This window comes from Phyllosticta citribraziliensis, assembly GCF_038025025.1.
Source record: "Phyllosticta citribraziliensis strain CPC 17464 chromosome Unknown J3D65scaffold_1, whole genome shotgun sequence".
NCBI classification, from domain to species: Eukaryota; Fungi; Ascomycota; class Dothideomycetes; order Botryosphaeriales; family Phyllostictaceae; genus Phyllosticta; species Phyllosticta citribraziliensis.
The window spans coordinates 1,642,029-1,664,187 of record NW_027117338.1 but is presented as its reverse complement, the minus strand read 5'-3'; the positions used below and the strand labels follow the sequence as shown (position 1 = coordinate 1,664,187).

At 57.1% G+C, this 22,159-nt stretch overlaps 8 protein-coding genes and 1 non-coding gene across 9 annotated transcripts; 4 read left to right on the top strand and 5 right to left on the bottom strand.

Annotated features, from left to right (window-relative positions):
- Positions 1 to 270: 270 nt before the first annotated feature.
- Positions 271 to 370, bottom strand: J3D65DRAFT_t5. Its single transcript has one exon. It is a non-coding gene; the product is annotated as a tRNA-Lys (tRNA).
- Positions 371 to 522: 152 nt separating this feature from the next.
- J3D65DRAFT_610055 (glutathione S-transferase) lies at positions 523 to 2,136 on the top strand. Its single transcript, XM_066798760.1, has 3 exons — positions 523 to 817; positions 881 to 1,225; positions 1,357 to 2,136. Exons 2-3 carry the CDS (start codon positions 1,005 to 1,007, stop codon positions 1,796 to 1,798), a joined length of 663 nt encoding a protein of 220 aa, XP_066659815.1. The 5' UTR covers positions 523 to 817; positions 881 to 1,004; the 3' UTR covers positions 1,799 to 2,136.
- Positions 1,851 to 3,191, bottom strand: J3D65DRAFT_610050 (S-adenosyl-L-methionine-dependent methyltransferase). Its single transcript, XM_066798759.1, has 2 exons — positions 2,706 to 3,191; positions 1,851 to 2,612 (listed from the first exon to the last, which is right to left on the bottom strand). The coding sequence occupies exons 1-2, from the start codon at positions 3,015 to 3,017 to the stop codon at positions 2,055 to 2,057; spliced, it is 870 nt and encodes a 289-aa protein (XP_066659814.1). The 5' UTR covers positions 3,018 to 3,191; the 3' UTR covers positions 1,851 to 2,054.
- A 290-nt stretch (positions 3,192 to 3,481) lies between these two features.
- On the bottom strand, positions 3,482 to 5,414 carry J3D65DRAFT_610049 (uncharacterized protein). The gene has a single exon (XM_066798758.1). The coding sequence runs from the start codon at positions 5,294 to 5,296 to the stop codon at positions 3,581 to 3,583; it is 1,716 nt and encodes a 571-aa protein (XP_066659813.1). The 5' UTR covers positions 5,297 to 5,414; the 3' UTR covers positions 3,482 to 3,580.
- Positions 5,415 to 6,040: 626 nt separating this feature from the next.
- Positions 6,041 to 7,553, bottom strand: J3D65DRAFT_610042 (uncharacterized protein). Its single transcript, XM_066798757.1, has 2 exons — positions 7,061 to 7,553; positions 6,041 to 7,004 (listed from the first exon to the last, which is right to left on the bottom strand). Exons 1-2 carry the CDS (start codon positions 7,083 to 7,085, stop codon positions 6,541 to 6,543), a joined length of 489 nt encoding a protein of 162 aa, XP_066659812.1. The 5' UTR covers positions 7,086 to 7,553; the 3' UTR covers positions 6,041 to 6,540.
- Positions 7,554 to 7,919: 366 nt separating this feature from the next.
- Positions 7,920 to 8,842, top strand: J3D65DRAFT_610040 (stress responsive A/B barrel domain-containing protein). The gene is made up of 2 exons (XM_066798756.1): positions 7,920 to 8,124; positions 8,412 to 8,842. The coding sequence occupies exons 1-2, from the start codon at positions 8,029 to 8,031 to the stop codon at positions 8,622 to 8,624; spliced, it is 309 nt and encodes a 102-aa protein (XP_066659811.1). The 5' UTR covers positions 7,920 to 8,028; the 3' UTR covers positions 8,625 to 8,842.
- Positions 8,462 to 10,639, bottom strand: J3D65DRAFT_682998 (CaaX farnesyltransferase beta subunit; the record flags this gene model as incomplete). The annotated part of the gene is made up of 4 exons (XM_066803763.1): positions 8,462 to 9,209; positions 9,269 to 10,024; positions 10,098 to 10,381; positions 10,439 to 10,639. 4 exons carry the CDS (start codon positions 10,637 to 10,639, stop codon positions 8,921 to 8,923), a joined length of 1,530 nt encoding a protein of 509 aa, XP_066659810.1. The 3' UTR covers positions 8,462 to 8,920.
- A 743-nt stretch (positions 10,640 to 11,382) lies between these two features.
- Positions 11,383 to 12,548, top strand: J3D65DRAFT_26825 (uncharacterized protein). Its single transcript, XM_066794936.1, has 2 exons — positions 11,383 to 11,979; positions 12,058 to 12,548. Exons 1-2 carry the CDS (start codon positions 11,610 to 11,612, stop codon positions 12,354 to 12,356), a joined length of 669 nt encoding a protein of 222 aa, XP_066659809.1. The 5' UTR covers positions 11,383 to 11,609; the 3' UTR covers positions 12,357 to 12,548.
- A 5,986-nt stretch (positions 12,549 to 18,534) lies between these two features.
- Positions 18,535 to 21,522, top strand: J3D65DRAFT_610021 (uncharacterized protein). Its single transcript, XM_066798755.1, has 2 exons — positions 18,535 to 21,032; positions 21,082 to 21,522. The coding sequence occupies exons 1-2, from the start codon at positions 18,677 to 18,679 to the stop codon at positions 21,180 to 21,182; spliced, it is 2,457 nt and encodes an 818-aa protein (XP_066659808.1). The 5' UTR covers positions 18,535 to 18,676; the 3' UTR covers positions 21,183 to 21,522.
- Positions 21,523 to 22,159: the final 637 nt, after the last annotated feature.

Genomic DNA, 22,159 nt, shown 5'->3' with positions numbered 1-22,159 from the left:
CGGAAATGCTCCGTGTCCCGAGCCATCGCCGACACACGGGAAAATCCGCCCTCGCGTATCACTTCGACGGCGCGCGCCCAACAATGGTTCAATCAGCTCGAAATTAATCCAGTATGCTTTCCAATGCTCGCTCTTTCCGTGGGGAGCAAAAAAACGTGCTCAAAACGCGTGTCGCGTCGAAAAAAAATGTTTTGGCTCAAAAACACCAAAACTCAACATCATGCATAGAAACAGGGCCAAAAAGGTCAAAAAGACAGTAGTCGGGGATTGAGCCCAACGCGGGGGTCGAACCCGCAGCCTTGAGATGCCTATATCACCGTTGAATCGGTGTTGTAAGAGTCTCACGCTCTACCGATTGAGCTAGCCGGGCAGCTTGTAGGAGGCTCCTATTCGCTGGTTGTTGAGAGGCACTTCGCTACAATACAATATATTTAACATCAAAATTGAAGAGAGCGATTGATTTGGGTCTCAATAACCTAATCCCTGGCTATTTTGGCCATGGCGTTGCTTCAAAATGCATATTCTTCTTCCCTTCTTTTATTCTCGTCTTTTCCATTCAAGGGAACCACGAAGAACTTGACAGCAGAAATCACTGTGTATCTGTGATCTTACTGCTTTCAAAACTGCGGCTCATGAGCCACCAACTCAATCCGGTTTGTCTTATGGAAGTATCAACTCAGCAACTCAAACGCAACAACAAGGGGTGTGAAGGTTTAAGGAACTGACCACCTGGCAATCACGGCTTTTGTAGTGCTTTGGGACCGGTCAATCAGGCCAAACATATTCAGCAATCGTTCACCATTCGACCAGAAGTTTGGTAAGCTAGTTCTGACCTCCCCACAAGAAACCCTGCAATCCAGAACGTTGATGACGCATCAAGTGCAACCATCCCCGGGTATTTCACCCCGCTCAAGAAACCTGGCTCCACATTCCAGATCGACTGACCAGCTCCAATTCCGACCCCACGAATTTGTCTGTCAAACAATAACTTCGCAATCAAGACAATGCCGCCCATCACGCTCTGCTTTCTCCAAAGCTCCCGGAGCATTCGCACGGCATGGCTGCTGGAAGAACTGTCACTGGACTACGACGTCAAGTTCTCGGACAGAATGGCCGACGGCCGGGCGTCCCAGGAGGACCGCGACGCGGTGGGCACGGCAATGGGGAAATTCCCGACCATCAAGGACGGCGACGACGTGGTCATGGAGAGCGGAGCAATCACGCAGTGTGTCACACATTTTCCTTTGCGCCATTCCATCCAATCGCTCTCCCGCGCGAAAGTCACGACGGGATTATCTTTCGCGGCGCGGGATGGTAGCATCTACAGGGAAATTGGGGGCTGAAAGTAAACACCAGATATCTGTGCGAGAAATACGACAAGTTGCATCGCCTGATCCCATCTGATCCGGCCGCGCGCATCAAAGCTTTGGAGTGGCTGCACGCAGCCGAAGCGACGTTCGCTCTGCACAGTCTCGCGATCGTGTACGCGCGCTGGTACTACCCCAAAGAGGCGCCGGCCGAAGGCCTCGCGCAAATGGAGGCCAGCATGTCGAAGAACGTCGAAAACGACTTTGGCTGGCTGGAAGGCGAGTTGGAGAAGAGCTCGGGAGGGTTCTTGGTGGGAAAGGAGGTGACTGTCGCGGATGTCATGATGCAGTTTGGTGTGAGGTTCATCTTTGAGAAAGAGTTGGGGACGAAGAGGGATCGCTGGCCGCGAACTGAGGAGTGGTTGAAGAGATGCGAAGAGTGTGAGGCGTATAAGAGGGCGGTGAAAAAGACTGGTCACGTCTTCTCGTAGTCGTGGCCGTCTGGCGAAAGGAACCGCGTCGCAACAGGGTCGAAGCAGAAGTGACTGGACTGTTCCATTCTCTGGATCTGTGCAGCGATTCCAAGCAAAAAGCTGACTGTAGACCATCGCTTGCTTTCAACGCTCGAGCTTCCAAAAATTCACACACTTCTCATACATCTGTCCAATCACTAACTTGACAAGAGACTCCTGACGAAGACTCTTGAAGTAAAACTCTTGACGCATTCAGACAGACCACAGCATCCCACTACGAAGCCCCCGGTTTCTTTGCAGTCACGCACCAAGCCGCCCACTGCAACGACACTTCACCATCACCAAACTCCTCCTTCAAAACGCTCACAACCGCCGGCACAACCAGATCCCCCATCTTCTCCCGCTGCTCCTCACTCCAACAGCCCCTCGTCACCATCCTCAGCATATCCCCATACAGCGCGCAAAAAGCATCGGCATCACGATGCCTCGTCACATTCGGCACCAACTCCGCCACGACATCCACAAAGCCCGCCTCCCGCGCCACGCGCTCGAGAAAGCCGCCCTCGGTCCAGCGCTCCTCCGGGCCGCCCTGCGAGGCCCAGGTCGCGCAAAACTGCGAAAATGGCGGGAAGGGCGGCGCGCCCGGGATTGACGCGACGGCGCGCTCGACGATCGGGTACCAGCCGGTCATCTGCCAGACGGAGAAGGCGGCGGTGCCGGCGGGCCGCAGCACGCGGTGTTGCTCGCGCAGGGCCTGGCGCGGGTCCGGCATGCCGATGATGCCGAAGTTGGTGAGGACGTGGGTGAATGAGGAAGGTGGGAAGGGGAGGGCCTGCATGGTTCAGTCAGGTCAGTCACTGGACATAGGTATCTTATCGCGCCACCACTCCAGGCGAAGGGAAGAGAAGGAAACAAGCTCGCTCACCAAGGCATCCGCAACCTGTGCCTGCGCCCCCTTCCACCCATTCTCCTCAATGCGCTGGGCGATGCTGTCAATCATGCTAGCCGAAACATCCGCACACGTCAGGTGAAGCCTCGCTTTGGCGTCGTCCGGGAGCAGCGCGTATAGCTGGACACTGACGATGCCGGTGCCGCACGCGTTGTCCAGCACGACAACGTCTGAAGAGGCCGAGGGTTTGGAAAGTCCGCTCTTGTGCACGAGGACGCTGGCGAAGGGCTGGGTGAGCTCTTCTCCTGGCTTGTAGCGCGTTGCGGCTTGTGGGTTGTGCCAGTCCATGATTGCTCGTTTGGGAGGGGTTGGGCTTAGAATCAGGTGGGCGATGACGAATAAAAGCAGTCTCGAGCAACTGCACCGACTGGATGAGGTAGGATTTCTTGAGAGATGGTGAGAGCTTCGAAAGCAACTTTGCCTTGAATCCGAAATGATGAAGGCCACTCTTGCAGCAAAGGCGCTCTTAAGTACTGACTCGCTGAAATGCAATCCAAGCCGACAGCCCCCAAAAAATCGCTCCGAATAGCATCAAAGAAATCTGGTCACTCGCAAACATTTGACAGGCTGACAAGAATTGTGGATGGGGCTTTGTCGTCCAGAAAGGGTTCGGCGCATTCGGCTTATTTCCGTCAATGTCTCCGGGCCAAAGGGCGTCGTGGAAATGTCTCCGTTGCTTACAGCTCGCAGCAAGGACAACACCAAAATGGAATCAACGTCAATTTGGGGGATGTTAATCTACAATCTAACACTGACCATTAAACGGTGCAGCTCCTCTGCTCGTGGCGGAAGCCAGGCCACTTGGGCATGAACTTGCTCGCACCCTTCTTCTTCTCGACGTCGTTATTCTTCTAGACGCCCTTCTGCTCCTCCACGCCATCCCTTTCCTTCTCATTCTGGCAACACCTCTTGTTCCAGATCTCCCAACTCTCCCTGTTCTTCTTGTTCCGCGAAGCCAACATGTCCCTCACATGCGCATCTTTGGAACTGTCAAACAGAGTCGACGAGCTGGCGCTGGAGCTGGAACGAGTCACACTACCGCCAGCCACGGGCGCCAGGTTCGAGAGCGTGGGGAGGGGGAGACGACCAGACGACGTGGTGGGGACCTTGCTGGTAGCGTCTGTCGCCGATTTGGCGCGCGACAGGGAGGGATATGCGGCAGGCGCGTGGTCAGAGGCCAGGTGGTAGGTGTATGGGTTGCGGTCCTCTTCCACCCGAGGGGCGGAGGGATAGGTGTACGGGTTGTCCACACGGTCCTCTTCTACCTGACCGACGCTGCGCATGCCACCCCACTGCCAGCTCGCCCTAGGTGGCGTGGGAGGATTCTGGCGTAGGGGATTAATGAATGTCGAGGGCAGCTTAGCATCATCTGGCACGGCGGCGTTCGTGTTGGCCGTGTCCGAAGCAGGACGAGAAGTGCGGATGCTTTGCAGCGCGTGGCCGTCTCCGCCGTTGTTGTTGCCGCTGCCGTTGGCGGCGGAGCGGCGCCGCTGGCCGTCTTTAATTTCGCACGAGACACCACGGATGAGGAGGTAGAGAAAGATGGCGAGGACGAGGAAGGCGCAGATGCCGATGGCTACCCACTGCCCGGCGGTTCCCTTCTCCTTTTTGGCGGCGTCAGCGGCCGCGGGGCGCGTGGTGTTGAGGACCGGTCGGCGCGAAGAGGGGCGAGATGGCGAAGGCGACGACGACGACGAGGGCGAAGGGCGAAAAGGGAGTTGTTGATGGTCGTGGAAGCCATGGCGGTGGGGAAGCTTGCTCGTTGCCGCTACCGAGGCGGTTCTCGTGCTCCAGGTCCGCGTCGAGTGTGAATGGGGCAGCTGTGGGAACACGCGGTTCATGTATGGCTTCAAGTGCTCCGTGGCACCACCTGCTCTCCGAGTGGAAGAGCTGGGGGGACCCCCTTTACTCGAAGAAAAAGCCTGAGGACGTAGAGTACCGCCGTATTGAGACCCCGACAGGTTGACATCTCTCTTCTCGACACGGGCAGTACCCTCGGAAGGAATCGAGGCAGCAAGTGTGGCCCTGACGAGTCGGTCTCCAGAGAGGGGCACTGCACTCGACGAGGGCTTCTGGATCAACGTGGGATCCCACACCAACTGCCGGGGCCAAAGGAGTTCTTCCCTAACATGCCGAGACAAGACAGGCGCATCCAGAGGAAGAGTCGAAGACGATGGGGCGATGTCCGGGAGAGCAGTCTGCGGCACAGACTGGTCAGGCGTCTCGACGGCCCGCTTCGCCCTGATGAGCGTGTGGGGTGTAAAAGACGGGTGGGGACCTTTGGCCAAGACCGGAGAACGATGGGAGACCAGAGACTCATGGGGAGCGAGGTTCTCGGCGATCCCATGTGGCTTTTTTCTATGTACGCTGACGATAGGAATTGTCTCCAGGTTTTTGACGACCTGGTCGACGGGCGGCGGCAGCTGTATCAGGACACCATACGGGTCCTGGTCCTTGTAGTGTTCGATTGTGCCATTTATGGCATCTGCCACGACGCACAAAGGCGCCATGGCAAGAAGCAAGAGTGCTCCGAGGAGCAGAACCATTTTGGGGCTAAGAGGCCTCATGGTGATGTGACTTGAAAGATGTCGAGAACATGAAGGTTTCCGCGGGCTATGAGTGAGCTCTTTATACGCATCAAAACCCCAACAATCGTCCAAAATATCCCTCCTAGGACCACCAGACGACGAGAATTCGATTCATCCATGGAACTCTAGCAAGGAAAGTGTTCTTACCAGATTGATCAGCCCGAATAAGCGACCTTCCCCAGGAGGCGACAATGTTGACTCCATGGCACTATTCATCGTCAGTCGTTCCCCCAACACGCGAGAGGAAGAGAAAGGAAAAAGCAAACAAACAGGAAATTTCCACGGTCTCCAGTCCCTAGCCTTACCGTGCCGCGACACTTTCGCGCGGCAATACCAGACTTGCGTAGCCAGGGGTGGGGATGACAACCGACCGCATCGATGAGCAGATATTCTCCCTTTCTCAACCAATGGCGTCCAAGCACCAGCCATGTGGGCGGTGAAAGAAGCAAAGAAAGAAAAACAACTCTGCGACGAACAACGGGCCCGCGGTACCGCGGGTCTGGGAAGCTCGAGCGTCGCGGACCGTACCGTCCGCGCATCGATTGTTGAACAGACCACCTTTTCGCCAGTGCACTCAACCAAGAGCATGGATAACCCAGCGAATCTCAAACACGAACCATGGGCGAAACGTGTGCAGAGAACTTTGTGGGCTTTTGCTTCGGAGCGATCGTTCAACAAAGTCAGTGCGCGGTGAGTGACGAAGAATCCATGATGGGATACGCGTGGCAGAGAAATGGACTGCATCGATTGATTTGGCTATGTCCCCTCCCAGTGGATCGCGAAACCGCCAGTCTGGTGCAGAGGGAGCGTTAAGCGACCGTTGGGCGAAAAGAAAAGCTGCAGAAGCGACAGCCGAATCCTGCGCCGCCACAACCGACATCCCAAGAGAAGAAAATATAAAAGTCGACGACATGCCATGTCCAAAAAAGGCCGTGTCTGTAGGAGAAAAAGGAGCAAAAAAGCCGCCCGCCGGTGACCCTCCGCCGAGATGCTATCGTTCATGCAGTTTTGTTTTGGCCCAAAGGAAACCAATTAAGAGGCCGCCCAAACACGCGAGACGGTCGTGGTATGTCCAGGCAGTGCCGTGGCCCGACTGACGCTGGATTTCTTGAATTCAGTGTAATCAAACAAGCCGCCCGGATTAAGAAGACAGAGTCGTAAGATCGTAAGTGAAGTGGTCGTGAGAAGCGAAATCTTGAAAGGACGAAAAGACGAGGCGTTGGTCAGCGCCAGCCACCCTCGCGCAGACACGAGGTGCACCTCTCGTAGGCGCGGACCTCGCCTCTGCCGCAGAAGCAGCTGCCAGAGGAGCTTTTGCTGGATCTGCGGCTGGCGGGGGGCTCGAGGCCGTAGTCGGAGCTCCTAGGACTGCTGCCGCCGCTGGTGCTGTCGTAGTCGTTGGAGGAGCTGTAGGTGCTGCGGCGGCCCGTGCCAATGGCGACGGGCAGGCCTTGGATGACGCCGGCCTGGCCCTGCCTCTGGCCCGGGTACATGCCGTCGTTGACGGAAAAGTTGCGGCAAATCATGTAGGCACGGGTCGCGGCAGCATTGCGGGCCAGCTCGTCCGACTCGTAGGCGGCGTCGGTCGTGTATTCGCGATTGTTGACTCGGACGGTGCAGGTGAAGCCGTGACGGGAGCGGTAGCATTCGTAGAGCGGGTCGGGCCAATGGCGGCGCTGGCAGAGGCCTTTGGAACAGGAAGCGAGGGTCAGAAAAGCAATGGGCAGTTGCAAGACGACTAACCGGTCAAGTACATGATGTAGAACATGATGAATTGGGCGCGTGGGATTCCAAACTGGTCGACAATCGCAGGAGGGCTGTGTCACGACAGGCGGAAGGCTTTTTCTTTTGTCTCGATGATTGTCGAGTCGAGCCAAGGGACTCGAAAGTTGGAGGGGAGCAGGAGCAGTAGCAGTGGTGGAAACGTGCGTGAGAGAGGCGGGACACGGTGAATATGTAAGCTTGGATGGAGGCTCTTGTTCAGTCGAGTGATGTGCTGGCGGGCGTTTTGGCCAGTCCAGTGAGAGGACGGATGGGGAAAGGCGGATTGATCGAGGGTTCGGCGCCGTTGGCGTGTAGTCCAGGTCGCCACGGCGTGATGGTCACTCAAGCAGCACGTTCGCCGGAAAGCCAACCAGCCTGGCGGGCACGCGCAGCCAGCCAGAGGCCGCAGGAGACGGTCGTACCGCGCTTCATGCACAATGAGTTGGCATGAGGTGGAACTAGAAGTACATACATACATACATACATACAGAGCATGCTTGACGAAAGTGCTGCTGGATCCCGTCTGACTGAGGCCGGTCAAACGTTTGTTTTGGCGGTGAGCCCCAAGCAGCAGCGTCGGTCCATGGACTGAGCCGTCAATACAGACGGACGTGCGGTGCTGTAGGAGAGTATTGCATGGAGCAGGGAGCAGGGGGAGGGAGTGCCGTCTCCCTCTTCCCCGCGTTCGGCCTGGCTGAGGTAGGTCCCTGGCCTCTCTCTCTCCCCCACCATCCGCAGCGGGGTCCCGTCCATCACCAACTACTACTCCTCTACTCCTCCAACCTACTTCTCTTCCTCCTCCTCCTCCTCCTCCTCGATCCAATCTCTCCTCCACCGACCGACCGCCCGCCCGCCCGACCCACCTGCATCCTCGCTGCATCCTCCGCTGCACCTCTGCATCCTGCTCTCCCGTCCTCCGTCCCTCCCGTCGCACAAACGCCACCATCATGCCCATCAACCGCGTCACCCTGTTCAAGGTCGCCGAAGACCAAATCCCCGCCGTGCTCGCAAAGTACACGACGCTGGCCGCCGACGCGAAAAAGGTACGACAACTCCCTCTCCAATGCCACAGCCTCGGGTCAAGCCCCGTCGGGTCCTCAAACTTCATCGCCGTCTCCGTCTCCCCATCCCTTGATTTCAGACATCATCCCCCACACCACCCGCACCGTTGCCTCGCTCCACCTGCTGCTGTCCATCACCGGTCAGCCACGCCCGCGCTCACTCAGCAGCCGGCACCGTTTCTTTCCAATCCATCTGCCTCGATTGCTGCCTACCTCCCATGACGTCCGCACCTACCGTAAGGTACCCCTCGGCTCACCACCACCACCAGGACTCGGCCCCCTACATCCTCTCGGCGCGCGCCGCCAAGGTCATTCCCGACCCGGCCGGCCGCAACCAGGGCTACACCGTCGCCGCCACCACCGTCTTCAAGTCGCTCGACGACATGAAGTTTTACGACGAGGGCTGCGAGGCCCACGGCCAAATCAAGACGTTTCTCAAGCCTCTCCTGCAGGGCATCATGACCGTCTACTTTGAGGTTTGAGTTGGCTGATTGTCTGATTTGCTGGGTGCGTCATAGAGGGGCTAGATATGCTGGCTGGGATCGGGGGTTTGTATGTAGACAAGCACGAGGGACAATCGTAGACTGGATACATGGTCATTGGCGACCTACCCGCATGTCTCACCATTGTGCCTCGCTCGCCCCTCTCCCTGGAGCAAGCTGGCAAGCAATTGGCCCAACCAGCGGATTCTACTATACACTACACCCCCACATGCCCCAATGCCTCGCAAGGTATTCCACCACCTTTGCCCGATGTCCAAAATCCACCACTCCATCAATCACATCCTCTCCAAATCCTCCCCCGGCCACCCCTTCTCCTCAAAGTACGCGCGCGCCAGCTCCGCTTTACCCCACGGCAGCACAAACACGGGATGCACGCGGCCGACGCGGTCGCTCTCGTCGAATGGCAACCTCCCAGTCGGCACGTCCGCGGCTTCCCAATTGTACGCCGCGGCGAGGGAGCCGGAGAAGAGTTGGGCGGAGGACGCGTTGCTGGGATACGTGTAGCGGTGCTGGGCGGCCGAAAGACCGCACAGGTTGTAGGCAGTGTGGTAGCCGTCGACGGGTCTGATGAGGGTACGTATTAGATGAAGGAGTTGGGTGGAAAGGGGACGGAGAACACTCACTTGCCCGGCTTATCCCTCAGCCCGCCCTTGGGGCCCTGACACGCGCACAAAATATACCTGATCATGCCCTCTCGACTCCACAGCTCCTCGTCCTCGCCAGACAGGCCCAGCGCCGCCTCCACCAGCGCCCAGCACCCGCCGACCCAGTGGTTGTAGCAGCCGTCGACGAGCTTGTTGGCGCGGCCCGCGAAGCCGCCCTCGGGCGCCAGCTGCCTGCTGCTGAGCCAGCGGACGAGCGCCGCCACGTCGAGGGACGCCGCGATGGACTCGCGAGGCGGCCCCATGATGCAGAGGCAGGCCAGCGCGCAAAAGGCGTACGCGCCGTGCGCCTCGTTGTCCGGCGCGCCGCCGATGCCGCCTTCGAACGTCTGGCACCGCGACAGCCATGCGCTGAGCCCGGTAACGAGCGTCGGCTCTTCGTCGCCGCTGCACTGCGCTTTGAGTGCTGCGTAGGCTGGTGCGGACGAGGGCAGCGTGAGTGGCAGGTTTAGGAGCGATGTGATTACCAGCGCGCAGTAGGCTCCGCGCACGTCTTCTTCGCCATCTTCGGTTACAGTGAAGCCGCCGGATGGCTGCTTCATTCGGCTTAGGAAGGAATGCATTGTCGTGCGATTGATGACATCGTAGCAGGGAGGCCCGCCGGCTGTGAGGAGCGCGAGCGTCGTTGCGTAGGAGCAGATGACGTGCGGTGTTTGACCGTGGCCACCACCAAAGCCACCGGCTGAATCTTGAAGGGGTCTGTAAGTCTCGGCGAGTCTAATCGTGTTAGTTTGTAATGAGAATATCGAACGGTTCAAGGGGTTGATTGGTAGAATCTTCAACAACTTACCCCTCTCGATTAGATGTCACATCCTCACCCAGGAGTGCCAGTGCAGTCAGACTCCAGTATGGAATCCATGGTCGACTCGCGTCCAAGATGATAAATTGCTCCGGCCACTCGTCCAATGCGTCGGCGGCATATGGCACGGTAGCCTTCCTGTTCAGATGCGGAACACCGTGCGAGTTGAGCGGAAATTTGTTTGGATTACCCGTCAGAAACGGCAGAACCTTTTCCACGGTCTTGCTCTGCTCTTGCGAAGTTTCCGTCTCCAGATCATCCTCAATCACGGGTTTCTGCGAAAACATCTCGGGCAGGGGTTTGATGTCGAGACCGACAAGGTGGGGCACGACCTCTGAAGCGCCACCACCGCCGCCCTCCATGGTCTCAAACTCGGAGTCTGAAAGCTCTTCGATGCGCGCAGAATCGGACAGCAGCTCGTCCAGGCGTCGTGTCGGGGATGGTTTGCGGGCAGCTTGGGCGCGGTCTTGGTGCGGCGACGGCTGCTGCTGGGACGCGCTGCGGGGTTTGAAGACGACTTTGCGGCGTCGCATCGACTGAAGAATAAAGGAAGTCCACGGGTCTGGCTGGTCGTTTTGGGAAATGGTGGGCTCTGCAAGCATGCACCGGGGTTGTCGAGCGGTCGCTTTGGTTTCTACTGCTATTGTCCCTCACGAGCTCATTGTTTCCGCCCGCGAGATGGTCGGTTTCGGTCAACGGATCTTCAGCAACTTGGTCGCGACAGCCTCTAGCAACGCGCAATCTAACCTCGAGATGCCGCGTCGATGTTTGTTCTGATGTTGGACTGTCTTGGCGAGGGGTTGACAGATGATGTCAAAACCCTCTGCCGAATCGGCCTTTCCCGGGGCCGAACTTCCTTTGGCGGGGCTGGGTCTCGAGGCCATAACGTCGTCTGCGCTTTCCGTTTTCCATCAACTTTGCACCTCTTCCATCATCATTTTGGAGATACTCACATTCTCACGGCCTTGACAACTGAATGAAGCCTTCTTGTGCGCTGAACCAAGAGCTGTTTCACTCGCACGTGTCGAAATGAGGACAAAGGAAACTAAGAGACAGGAAAAATGGCCTTCTCCGGCTCACGACGGTCGTCTTTCTGGTATGATCGATGTGGTCTTTCATGAACCTACCTGCTGGTACAATGCCGTCAGCTCATTCCTGGCCAATCAACACAACAGGATTTCGCGGAGGTTGAGGCGAGGGAATGGCTTCTCTTCTACTGGGGATTCAAAGACATGAAGAGTCGATGATGCACCATCTCAACACTCGCATCGGCCGCTGAACAACTCACGACACTTTGCTTTTCTTCATCGTCTGCAGGACTGCAAGCCTCACCAAAAGCTTTGATGTCGACCATGTTGGACTGCACTTTAGCCATCCAGAGCCAGTCGAAGCCACACCAAGTCCACCACGTCAGAACGATTGCCATGACGTTTGTACCACCTTCGCACTCCGGCCCGCCGGCTCGATCAGAAGATCCGCCAACACCTTTTCCCGGATGTGGAAATGGCAACGTGCTGCAACGCTTGGCCAGTCACGGGCAGCCTCCCCGTGTGCAACAGGCATTGGCAACTTTTGGCCAAAGATAAACTTGGCCCGGTTCCACGACCAATCTGCAATCTGACGCGCGAGCATTGTCCGGCCATGTCTGGCCCATGTGCGATCCGGCCCTCCTGTCATGCAAGTGGCGGGATTGCAAGATTGCCTCGTCGCACAGCAGCAATAACGGAAACGAGGGAGCGACAGACGGCACCATGTTGCGCAGCAGCACAGCAGTTACGAAAGTGGTCGCGCAAGCTCGTGTGCGAAGAGTCCCTGTGGCGACGCTCTGGCAGCTCCGACATGATTGCAACGGCATGCTGGACTTCCCAATCCAGTGCGTCAGTCTGACCCCATCTCCACGCCTCTCGTCCAACTGTTTCTGCTCATCGATCCAGTCTGACTTCCTTGTAAGGCTTACCTCGACTAATCAGCGCCCTCCGGATCCTCAGGGCTGGCATCCATCGCATGATGCAGCAGCAGCTGCCGCGCCGTGAGAACCGCCCATCTCGTGGATCTCGCCACCCACGGCGGTCCATCACATTTTCATCGCGCCCCGGTTGCGTCCGACGTCGGGCGGCGACGAATCATCATCTCCCACTCTCGACGAGAGCAAGGCTCGACGTCAGCCTTTCGAGTCAGCTCGCAGCGTTGCGTTCCCTAAACGGGCGCAAAACCCATCCGTACAGCAAATCCATGAGCCGTGTCATATAAACCCCCTTCCTTATCAAACCGTGCCCCTCGTGCACCCCCCGGATTCCCTTCCCCACCGGCTCGCTCTCCCCTGTCGCGGGCTGTCACGCTGCCTCGCCTACGCATGGTTTGTAGCAGCAGGCGAGCGGGCGCGCTGCAAGGCCCCCGACAGCTGAAAGAGGTGTTCGCGTCGTCTCGAGACAGGAGGAGGAGAAGTGTGCCGGCGCCTGACCTCTCCGCTCCGCACAAGAATGGAGCGCCTGGCCTATCCGCGTGCGGAGCACGTATGTATCTGGTTGAGTCATTATTAGATCGGGACGCAGGTCCCGGCCTCGCGCGCGGCCCCTTGTATTGACATGTAGACTTGCGACCCATCGCTGGGATAACTACATACCGCACACATCTATGCGACGGCGTCGCCGACGGACGCCGTGCCATGACGGACCGAGCCTTGATGCTGGAGCTGGAGCTCTTGCTCGATTGACCTCCCAGCCGACATTTCTGCATCAGAAACGGGGTCAGGCGGGGCGTTGCATCCCGTCTTTACATATATACATATTCGTAAACAGGAATGTTGAGCCCGTTCGACAGGTCGACAGGTACGTATGTATGGCGTCCGACGCAGCACCTACAATCGCAAACGGCGCCCATGCCGAGCCGGCTCCGCGGCTCCGCTTGTGGCACGCGCTGTCGGGAGGGCCAGCTCGTTGGGTGCGTGCGGTGCGGAGCGGGCCTGTCGATACCCCTTCGCAAGCAGCTGGCTTTGGAGTGCAAAATTTGAATTTGATGGCGCATGGATGAAGGCAAGCGACGAAGCGAGCGATCGAAACGACACGGGAGTTTTCTCGTCTCGTCGCCGTCGTCGAGGAAGCGCTGGGCTGGCGGCGCTGCGTTAAGCGCCGGCCTGGTGGCCACTTACGCGCTGGCTCTACTCTTGCCGCCACGCAATCGTAGGACCGTTCCACATGGCGTCACTGTCGTTGTTGCGGGCGTCGAGACCAGACGAGACGAGACGAGACGAGACGACGCGAGACAGCGTGCTGATCGCCGTCGTTGTGGAACTGTGTTTGTATGCACTAAGGGGGCGTGCGAGGCGCGCGGTTGAGGATTGGCGGGCGCGTGGCGTAGCAGGTTTCGAGACGTGTTTGGCATGTGTTTGTTTCCTCGACTACTTGCCGCCGGGCATCACGGTTGTTGATCTGGTGAGGTGGTGTCGTCGAATGATTGTCTGGCTGCCCTGTAGAGTGAGTGTAAGGAATACTCTGGTGGGCAAATGCTCGCAGTGTTCTGTGGAAAAAAATTAAAACTAGCTGCTGCTTCACATTGTGCAGTCTCAACCATAGAGTCGTCGATAGAAATTCATTTCATCTAGTTCAATGTTTACGCCGCGGTGATTTGGGCCCAAGTCGCCAGACAAGCTTCCTACTTCTTCTCCTTATTTCTGCAGCGTAGGCAACAACAGAAAAGTAGATAAGGGGGCAGGTGCCAGACCTCATGTACCGCACGCACAGCACCAGCACCATACCTCATCAGCATTGGCGCTTCCAGCTCATACAGCAAGCCCAGCGCCACAAGAACGGACAAAAAGCGAGTAGGAAGAGAATTGGTTGCCAGGAACCAAGCAGACCAAATCCAAGATGCGGCGAACAGACATGCCAAAACACCAGCATCCGCTGGCTGGCGCACTTGCGGAATCGAATGGGGGGGGCTCATGGGAGAAATTGATCACGTTTCTGAAGCTGTCATCCCCGAATACAGCCACGCACAAGGAGCATTCGTTTATTGGCACACTGCCCAACGCCTGATTGATTGGCACGGGTGAAGGAACGCACGTCGCCCACGAGAAGTATTCCTTGTTGCCATATCGCGCGTCGTGGCCATCACGGCGGGCAAGCGACGAAGACTCTCCTGCCCTTGAGAGTACTCATTGGCGCGTGAATGGTAGAAAGATAACTCACACCGCACGCTTTATGATTATAGTGTCACACAGTTTGATGACGGAGTTGGAAAAGAAGGGTCAAAGGTAGGCAGTCCTTTGAATCAACTGTAAATGGTACATTGCCGTCCTTGAATGGAAGCTCTTCACCGAGCATGGATACAACAGTGCAGTGTTCGGTGTACAAGGCCGCGACGTTTTCATTCTGACATGACATCTTGCTTGGAATAATACTGTACTACAAAATGTTCTCTATATTCCATGTTCGTGGCAGATCTGCCGGACCTGTGAAACAAATGCGTTGGGGTGGACTCAAAAAAAAAAAAAAAAACGTGGCGGCCAAAAGCATGACCAATGTAACGAGATGCGCGTGAAAAATACAGCGAAAGGACATGAAAAAGGATGCAATGTGCATTTACACCATTGTCATCGGTGAGTATGCCGGGGGAGACGTAGAGGCGTAGCTCTGCTCTGTCTGCACGTCGATGCAGCGCCGCGGTGTCGGTGAGATGGCTTCTTTCTGCTCCTGCCGCCGCAGCACTGGTGGCGGTCAAGAGGAATTAGGTAGGATTGACTGAGCGGTAAGAGAGCTAAGAGGAGTAGTTGGTGAAGACTGGATTAGACGGATGGAACTTCTGGGGCTTGGGCAGCGGCGGAGTGCGGAGTAGATGCTTGCATCCCACACATCTGTAGATGGATAGACACAACGATTCCACCAGACGCTCTCGCTACCCATAGCAAAAGAAACGTTCAAGCAATGTGCGAAGCAAGAGGACGGATGATGCGATCAAAGAGAAGACTGGAGGCGTAGCGGATCTGGTGTTTACCGTTTCAACAAACAGACAAACACTGACGAAAACAAACCAAACCAAACCAAACGAACAAGTAAACTACCATCGGTTTCGTCCGCTGCGAGCCATTCGTACAGTTAGTCGCATAATCGGAGCATTGCTGCGCCACGGCACTCACCTCAAAAACCGTCTTGCATAAACCACCCTCCCGCGTCTATACCGCCTTCACATCACTGCCGCCGCCGCCGCCGCCACTGCCGCTTGCTCGACTCGATTCGAGATGATGCAGCAAGCTGCAAGGCCCAAGGTTGCCGTAAATAGGCAGTCTCCTCGCTGCAAGGCGGGCAGTCCAGCCCGGTCCATGGATAGATTTGATGGGGCAGAGGTGGATGGACGGGCGAGCGAGTAGCGGTTCATGCGGCTAATGAGTAGAGGGAGTGGGGGGAAAGGCGAGTAGACAGGCATTTGAGTGGCATTTGAGTGGCGGCTAAGCGGCGAAGGAGAGGTGAGAGGGAGCGGTTCATGCAGCTAGATGGCGAGGTGTGTAGGGGAAGCGGCATGTTTGTAGCGGGCGAGATTGCAACGCGACGGGTGAAAAGATGTAGAGGTACTTTCCTTGGGTGGTCTGCCGAGCTCGATTGTCAGCGTGTACGTCGAGCAAGGAGTTTCCAGAACTGGCGGCTGCATGTGCTCGCAGCTCGTTGGTCTGCGGTTGTTGTTGGAAGCTCCGCAGAAGAACGTACCGAGCTAGAACAATAATGGGACGGGACAAGAATAGCGACCAACAGTGGCGGTGTTGACCACAGCCGCTGCAGCCCAGCTCCTCTACTGGCTGATGATGAGCAGTCGTCCACACAGAGCAACTTGGTGATGGCCACGGTATCCGCACACACAGTCGACGAAGCGGTCCATCCACCCCGGTAGCCTCTGCCTTTTTGCGTCCCGTCCCCAAGACCCTGCCACCGGTCAAGTGACACAGTCCAGCAGAGCATCTGTGTCTGGCGCTCGAGCAAGGACGGACGGGAGAAGAGAGCGGGCCAAGGACGAAGAGAAAAAAAAAAGAAAAAAAAAGAAAAGGTCCACAAACCTACCTCTGAGCAACTCACGGTCTGGTCTGTGTTGGTGAGCCAGAGCCAAAGCCGACATCGTGCCTTGATCTTCGCCACACTGGTGAATAATACCTACAATGCCTTACATGCACTCTCCTACGTAGAGCAGGTACCGCTCTCGACATGAAAATGCCGAGACCAAGCCACTCAGACGACAAACCGGCCGGCCGACCAAGGCGCGAGGCGAAGCACCAAGCAGCTGTGCGTTCGGCTGTTTGGCCGTTTAGCACAACTGCTTGTGCATGGACGCACTACTCGGAGCTTGGTTGGCTCACTGGCTAGGTCTGGTGCAGGCGAGGCCAACGGCTAGTCCAAGACGGGGGGTGGTGGTAGGTTCGTGGTGCAGGTACCGACTTGGTGCCCACGTATCATGGTATCCACAGCCATGACGTGATGATGAGACGTCAAGGTGATACCGAACATGGAGCCAGAGTGAGATGAGGGGAAGGAAGCCGATTGAGATGGATAAGCGGAGCGGGGTTTTCGGATGGGTTGTTATCAGTGTATTCTCTGGTGATGAGCATGCAGTAGACTCAGCCTGATTGGAAGACTTGGTTGAACCCACTTGGCCAGCAGGACCGACGTCCAGTCGTGGCTGGGGTTGGAAATTGAAGGTTGTTTTACAGTTCAGCAACAGCTGCAGGAGCGGCTCCAGATGTGGAGCATGAGGCGGGCTTGTGTGAGGGTGGGCGGTTGAGAGTGGTATCGCTCGTGTCGAGGGCGTATCTCGGCGTGGAATGGCGAAGCGGCAGGCATCTGATCAAGGCCATGTCGAAGCAAGCGCAGCGCATGAGATGCAGTGGTTGGTGGAGAGGTGGTCGGGACGTGGTTGCGTGGCGCTGGCGACTGGCAACGAGTCCCCTGCAATCGACTTGGCACGTCATGAGCCGAATATCCCCGATGCCGCTGACGCTCTCCAACCGTCGACGGCCATCCATGAGCCGTCCTGCAGCACCATCACAACGCCTTGCTAATGTCAAGTCGGAGTCTGCTCGACCGTGCCGGGCTCTGCGGTTGCTGACGACCTGTTTCGGGACAAGATTCTGCAGCGGGCGCACGGCTTCGGCATCATGTTCGGCTTGTCGGTTGATATGCAGACGATCAACGGCCAACGCTGCGGCGCGGTAGCGTCGGTCTTTCTAGAAAAAAAAAAAAGCGCCCCAGTTGTGTGTGTTGGCAAAGCGGAGCACGAAGCGACCAAATTTGAGGCGTCTATTTCGGGGATTGCGCAATTGTTCCAGAGACATGATCGAGGAAACAGCGGGCAGGCAGCAGGAGGTGACGGGACGTCTGGGGAAAGGGTGAGGCTGAGGCCAAAATCCCAAGAGGTGGGGGCTGGGAGATGGGATGACGGTTGGCCGTCGGAACGGGACGGCCGTGGCCTTGACGGCATTCTGGAGGGATGTTCCTTGAGCATTAAAGGGCGGCGGCAGAGTGAGACGGTGTCTCTGTCGGGTCCAACGCTCGCAGGCGACAGCGGTGAGGAAGATGACGGGCATGGGAGCACAAAGGGATTGTCTGGATAGTTTTGCGCGTGGCTTTGTCTTGTGGATTTTCTCGTGGGAGAGGGGAGAGTGGTGACGGGGACGGGACAGCAAGGGCTCTGGCGAGTCGTGACATTTTTTGGGTCTCTGCGGGCCCTGAGACACGATGGTGTCGCTGAGTGGACAGAGGCAGCAAGGTGGTTCCACCGGTAGCGCAGGAGTAGCACTGTGGTTGCACGCAGAGTGGATTGGACGGATTGCAGGCACGCGGCCAGGCCGACGAGCCAAGGGGGGGGGGGGGAGAGAGAGAGAGAGAGAGCAAAAGGAAAAAGAAAGAGACGGGAGATGTGCATGCAGGCTGCGAACACTGCACTGGACTGTCAGACAGCACAGCACCGCAAGAATGCAGACCAGAGAGGTGGTTATCGATACGAAAAGGGCCGGCTAGGTGGGGCGACAGACAGCGCAGGGTCAGGGTCAGGGACTGATGGGCGCTGGGAGTGGGAGGTCGGTACGGTGGTGGTGGTGGTGGTAGTGGTGGTGGTGGTGGTGGGAGTGGTGGTGAGGTCGCTGGGTAGCGAGCGAGGGCTGCCCTGCTACTCCTAGGAGGAGCCATCTAGCGACGGGCCGCCCGCGTCGTCGACCTCAGCATCGTCGTGGTAGAAGACCCTGTTCTTCGCATCGCCTCTGGTGTATCTGCATCTGCACAAAATGGCCCCGTCGCATCTCACATACCACTCCCTGGTCGTGTGTCGCAATGGCCGGCGTGACCTCCAGCCCGCGGTGCAGCCAGCCAATCACGCACCCTCCCCCCACCCGCCCCCGGCCTGCTCTTCACCGCTCCTCTTCAAGTCGTCCAGCCCCGGCTCCAGTGCAGTCCAGTCCACTCCACTGCCATTCAATCACCCTCAATCTCACCCTCCAGTCCTGCCGCCAAAGTGCGGTGTGAGAGGTGATCTTTGCAATTGCCCTGCGCCGCTCGCCTGAGCTTTCCGCGCAAACCAAACTCGACTCCTTCACCATGGACCATCTCGACTTCACCTCCGACGCCTTCTACGCCTTTGACGGCCAATACCACGACCCCGGCCAGCACCACCGCTACCACCACTATCCCACGACTCCAGCCTGGCCCTACTCCAACAGCGACCACCCCGACACCATGTCTCACAATGCCCAACTGGCTGCGCACCACAATATTGCAACTTCAAAACCCACTTCGACTCAACCCACCCAGTCTGCTCCACTCCAGACGAGCGGTCTGCCTTTCCACCACGCTCAGGCTCACTCGCTGGACCCCGCGGCCATGCTCAACTCCTCGACGGCCGGCTGGCACCTCCAACTCCACCACCAGCCCATGCACGCCTATCAAAATCCCCATCACCATCAGGACGCTGCCCTCGAATCTCCAGAATCCTATGGCTCCTACGGCGCACCGATCCAGACCTCGCCCGTCGAATACTTGCCCACCTCGCAACCGCCGCTGCCAATAAATACCACCATCGACATGTCCGGCTCCTACATTGCAATGTCTGGCCCCATGGACCACTCCATGTCTGCGCCCATGACCTTTCCGCACATGAACGACTTTCAGCAGGAGCTTATGAACTACCCCATGAACCCCGGCGAGCTGGTGGCCGCCGCGAGCGCGAGCGTCGCCGGTAGCTCGCCCAACGAGAACTGGCTCGAGGTGCGCTCGCTGTCGAGCAGCGACAACGGCTGGAGTACCGTCGACTTTCACCAGCCCAACAACAGACACTCTTACGACTCGTATAGCGACTCGCATAGCGCAACAGTCTTCAACCCCATCCAGACGCTGCACATTCGCACCGGCTCAGACTCGTCGCAGTCGGACGTTCCCCAGTCGGCCCACTCTTTCGGCAGCTTCGAAGAGATTCCCCCTTTCCCCATGCACTCGCCCCAGTCCGAAGTCGAGTTCCCTCCCCACGCCATGCAGCACGGAATGCACCACCACCACCACCACGACCACGAGCTCGACCACTACCAGTCTCCCGCCTACTCGGTCAGCCCGCCTTCAACCTCGGCCCAGCCTTACGCCATCAAGCAGTCCGCCTCGTCGTCGTCCTCGCCCACGTCGTCAGACATTAGCTCGCCGCCCGCCTCGCGGAGAAGAAAGAGTCCCACCAACAGCATCGAGGCGGCCACGAGCAAAGTCACCAAGACGATTGTCAAGAAGCCCGCAGGAAGCGCAAAGAGGGACGACACCAAGAAGATTGGCAAGAGACGTGGCCCGCTGAGGCCAGACCAGAGGCAGCAGGCCCATGAGATTCGCAAGCTCCGCGCCTGCTTGCGATGCAAGTTTTTGAAAAAGACGTGCGACAAGGGTGACCCTTGTGCTGGTTGCCAGCCTTCCCACGCCAGGTTGTGGCAGGTCCCCTGCACCCGTATCGACATCAAAGACATTGCCTACTTCATGAAGGACTGGAAGGCAGATTACGAGCGCCACGTGAGCCTGGGCTTTTCCGTCGGCAACATCAAGGGCTTCTCGACCATGGAGAGGCCGATTTACATCACCCACGGTTACGGCCACTTCCTGTCCATCACCGCCCGCGAGGTGTACGTCCGCGACGAAAAGTGCTTTGGGGTGGACTGGGTCGAGTCGATCCACGAGAGCCCACGGGAGTTTGAGATCACGACTGCAAAGCTGTCGGCTGGCATGGAGAGCATCTCGCCCGCGGAGCTGTCGGCCTACCTCGACCGCTACATTGACGGCGGCTTTGAAAACTTTGTCGACGAGTACTTTGAGGGTACTTACTTCCTCACCGAGATTCTCAAGACGGCTTACCGCTACTACCTCAAGTCCAAGCTGCCCGTCATCCGCAAGGCTCTGAAGCTGGTTGTTGCTTACAACCTCACGGTCCACGTGACGCTGTGCGAGGGCCTCTCGGAAGAGGAGATGGAGGTTGGCAAGATTGACACGACCGAGAGCAAGTTCTTCGGCAAGACTGTCGCCCCCGTCATGATCAACTTCCAAGTCAAGTGCGCCCTGGCAGACATTTGGCGCGACTTGCAAAAGGACATTCTCGAGGAGCTCTCCGGGCTGTACTCTTCCGTGTACAGCGGCGACAAGCTCAAGAACTGGCCAACCATCTTCATGCTCGCCGCCATCCTTTTGGCCGTCTGGGAAGAGATGCAATTCGACTGCCACTACAGAGTGCCTGACCCTGCCGCCGTCAACAAGTTTTGCAACGACATGGAGAGCACTCCTGTCGGCGTCATCGTGGGCCTCTTCTCCGCCATCTCCCAAAAGCTGCCCAGCTTCATGGAATGGGACACCCGCAAGCACCATCACCTGCTTGCTTCCGACATGGCAGTTTGTGACGCCATGACCGAGGTCAAGCAACACGTTCACAAATATGGTAAGTCGTCCATCAAGATGAGCACGAGACAATTCTAACAAATTTGCAGAGGCGTACCTGAAGAGCCGTGGCGAGGCCAAGTTCGACCGCAGCGACTTTGACAGCTTATCCAACAAGTTCCTGTCCAAGCTCGTCATCCGCGCGAACTGATACCCGCTTCTCGCCAATCTGACGGTCCGCGAGATTCCTTTTGGCCTTCTTGTACAGCTTCCAGTTTGCAACGAAAATTTTTCGATACGGCGGCACTTTTATGACGACTCACGATCTTACGAAGCGGAGCATGAGCGCAACCAGCGAGCATGTCGCTAGATTCCCGATTCATGACGGGAAATTACGCTTACCAACTGCATTCCATCACTTTACGACTCAACGGCGGTTCTTACTTGTAGTCTTCGCTTTCATCTAACGCCCGCTTACGCCGATGATGAGATGATACCTCGACACGTTCGTGTTTGAGTTGCAAGCATCTGTAGCACTGAAAAGAAAAAATAGACCATCTTCCGACTGGTCGTGGCAACCTTGCCACCCACGTCGTCTGGTCACATCCATCGCGCTTTGGTTTCTGCTTTACGGTTGGCTTTCTTTGCATAGCCTGCGCAAGCAAACGGTACCAACGAAGACTTACGAAAGGATGAAACGAGGAAAGGCTCTCAGCAGCCAAGACGTTCATGCCTCGGAACACTGCTTGTCAACTGCCCTCGGTATAGGGCAGTATAGCTGTAGGATGTTTCATCATCTACAATGGCGTCTCTCGATTTGCTCGCATGTTTTTCTTTTTGCTCCATGGTTTTACGGATATGGTCAGGCAACGGTATCAATTGGATAATGATCGGATCTTATTTCTTTTCCTTTTTTCCCCGGGTGACGAGGAAGAAGGATCTTCTTGGTTGGGATTGACTGAGGCTAGATAAGTCCCTGCACAGCTCGCGCTGTGAATATCTACTCGAGGTCGGTCGTGGAAACAAAATGGGTTGGATTGTCATGGTTGCAGACAATGTGCTATAGAAAAAGTACACTTCAACAAATCACTCCCTCGCTTCCATGTGACTGTCTTGCTAGGGACATGGACGTCTTGACTATGCAATAGTGTGGCAGCTACACAGGAAACGTTCGCGAAGCAATTTGAG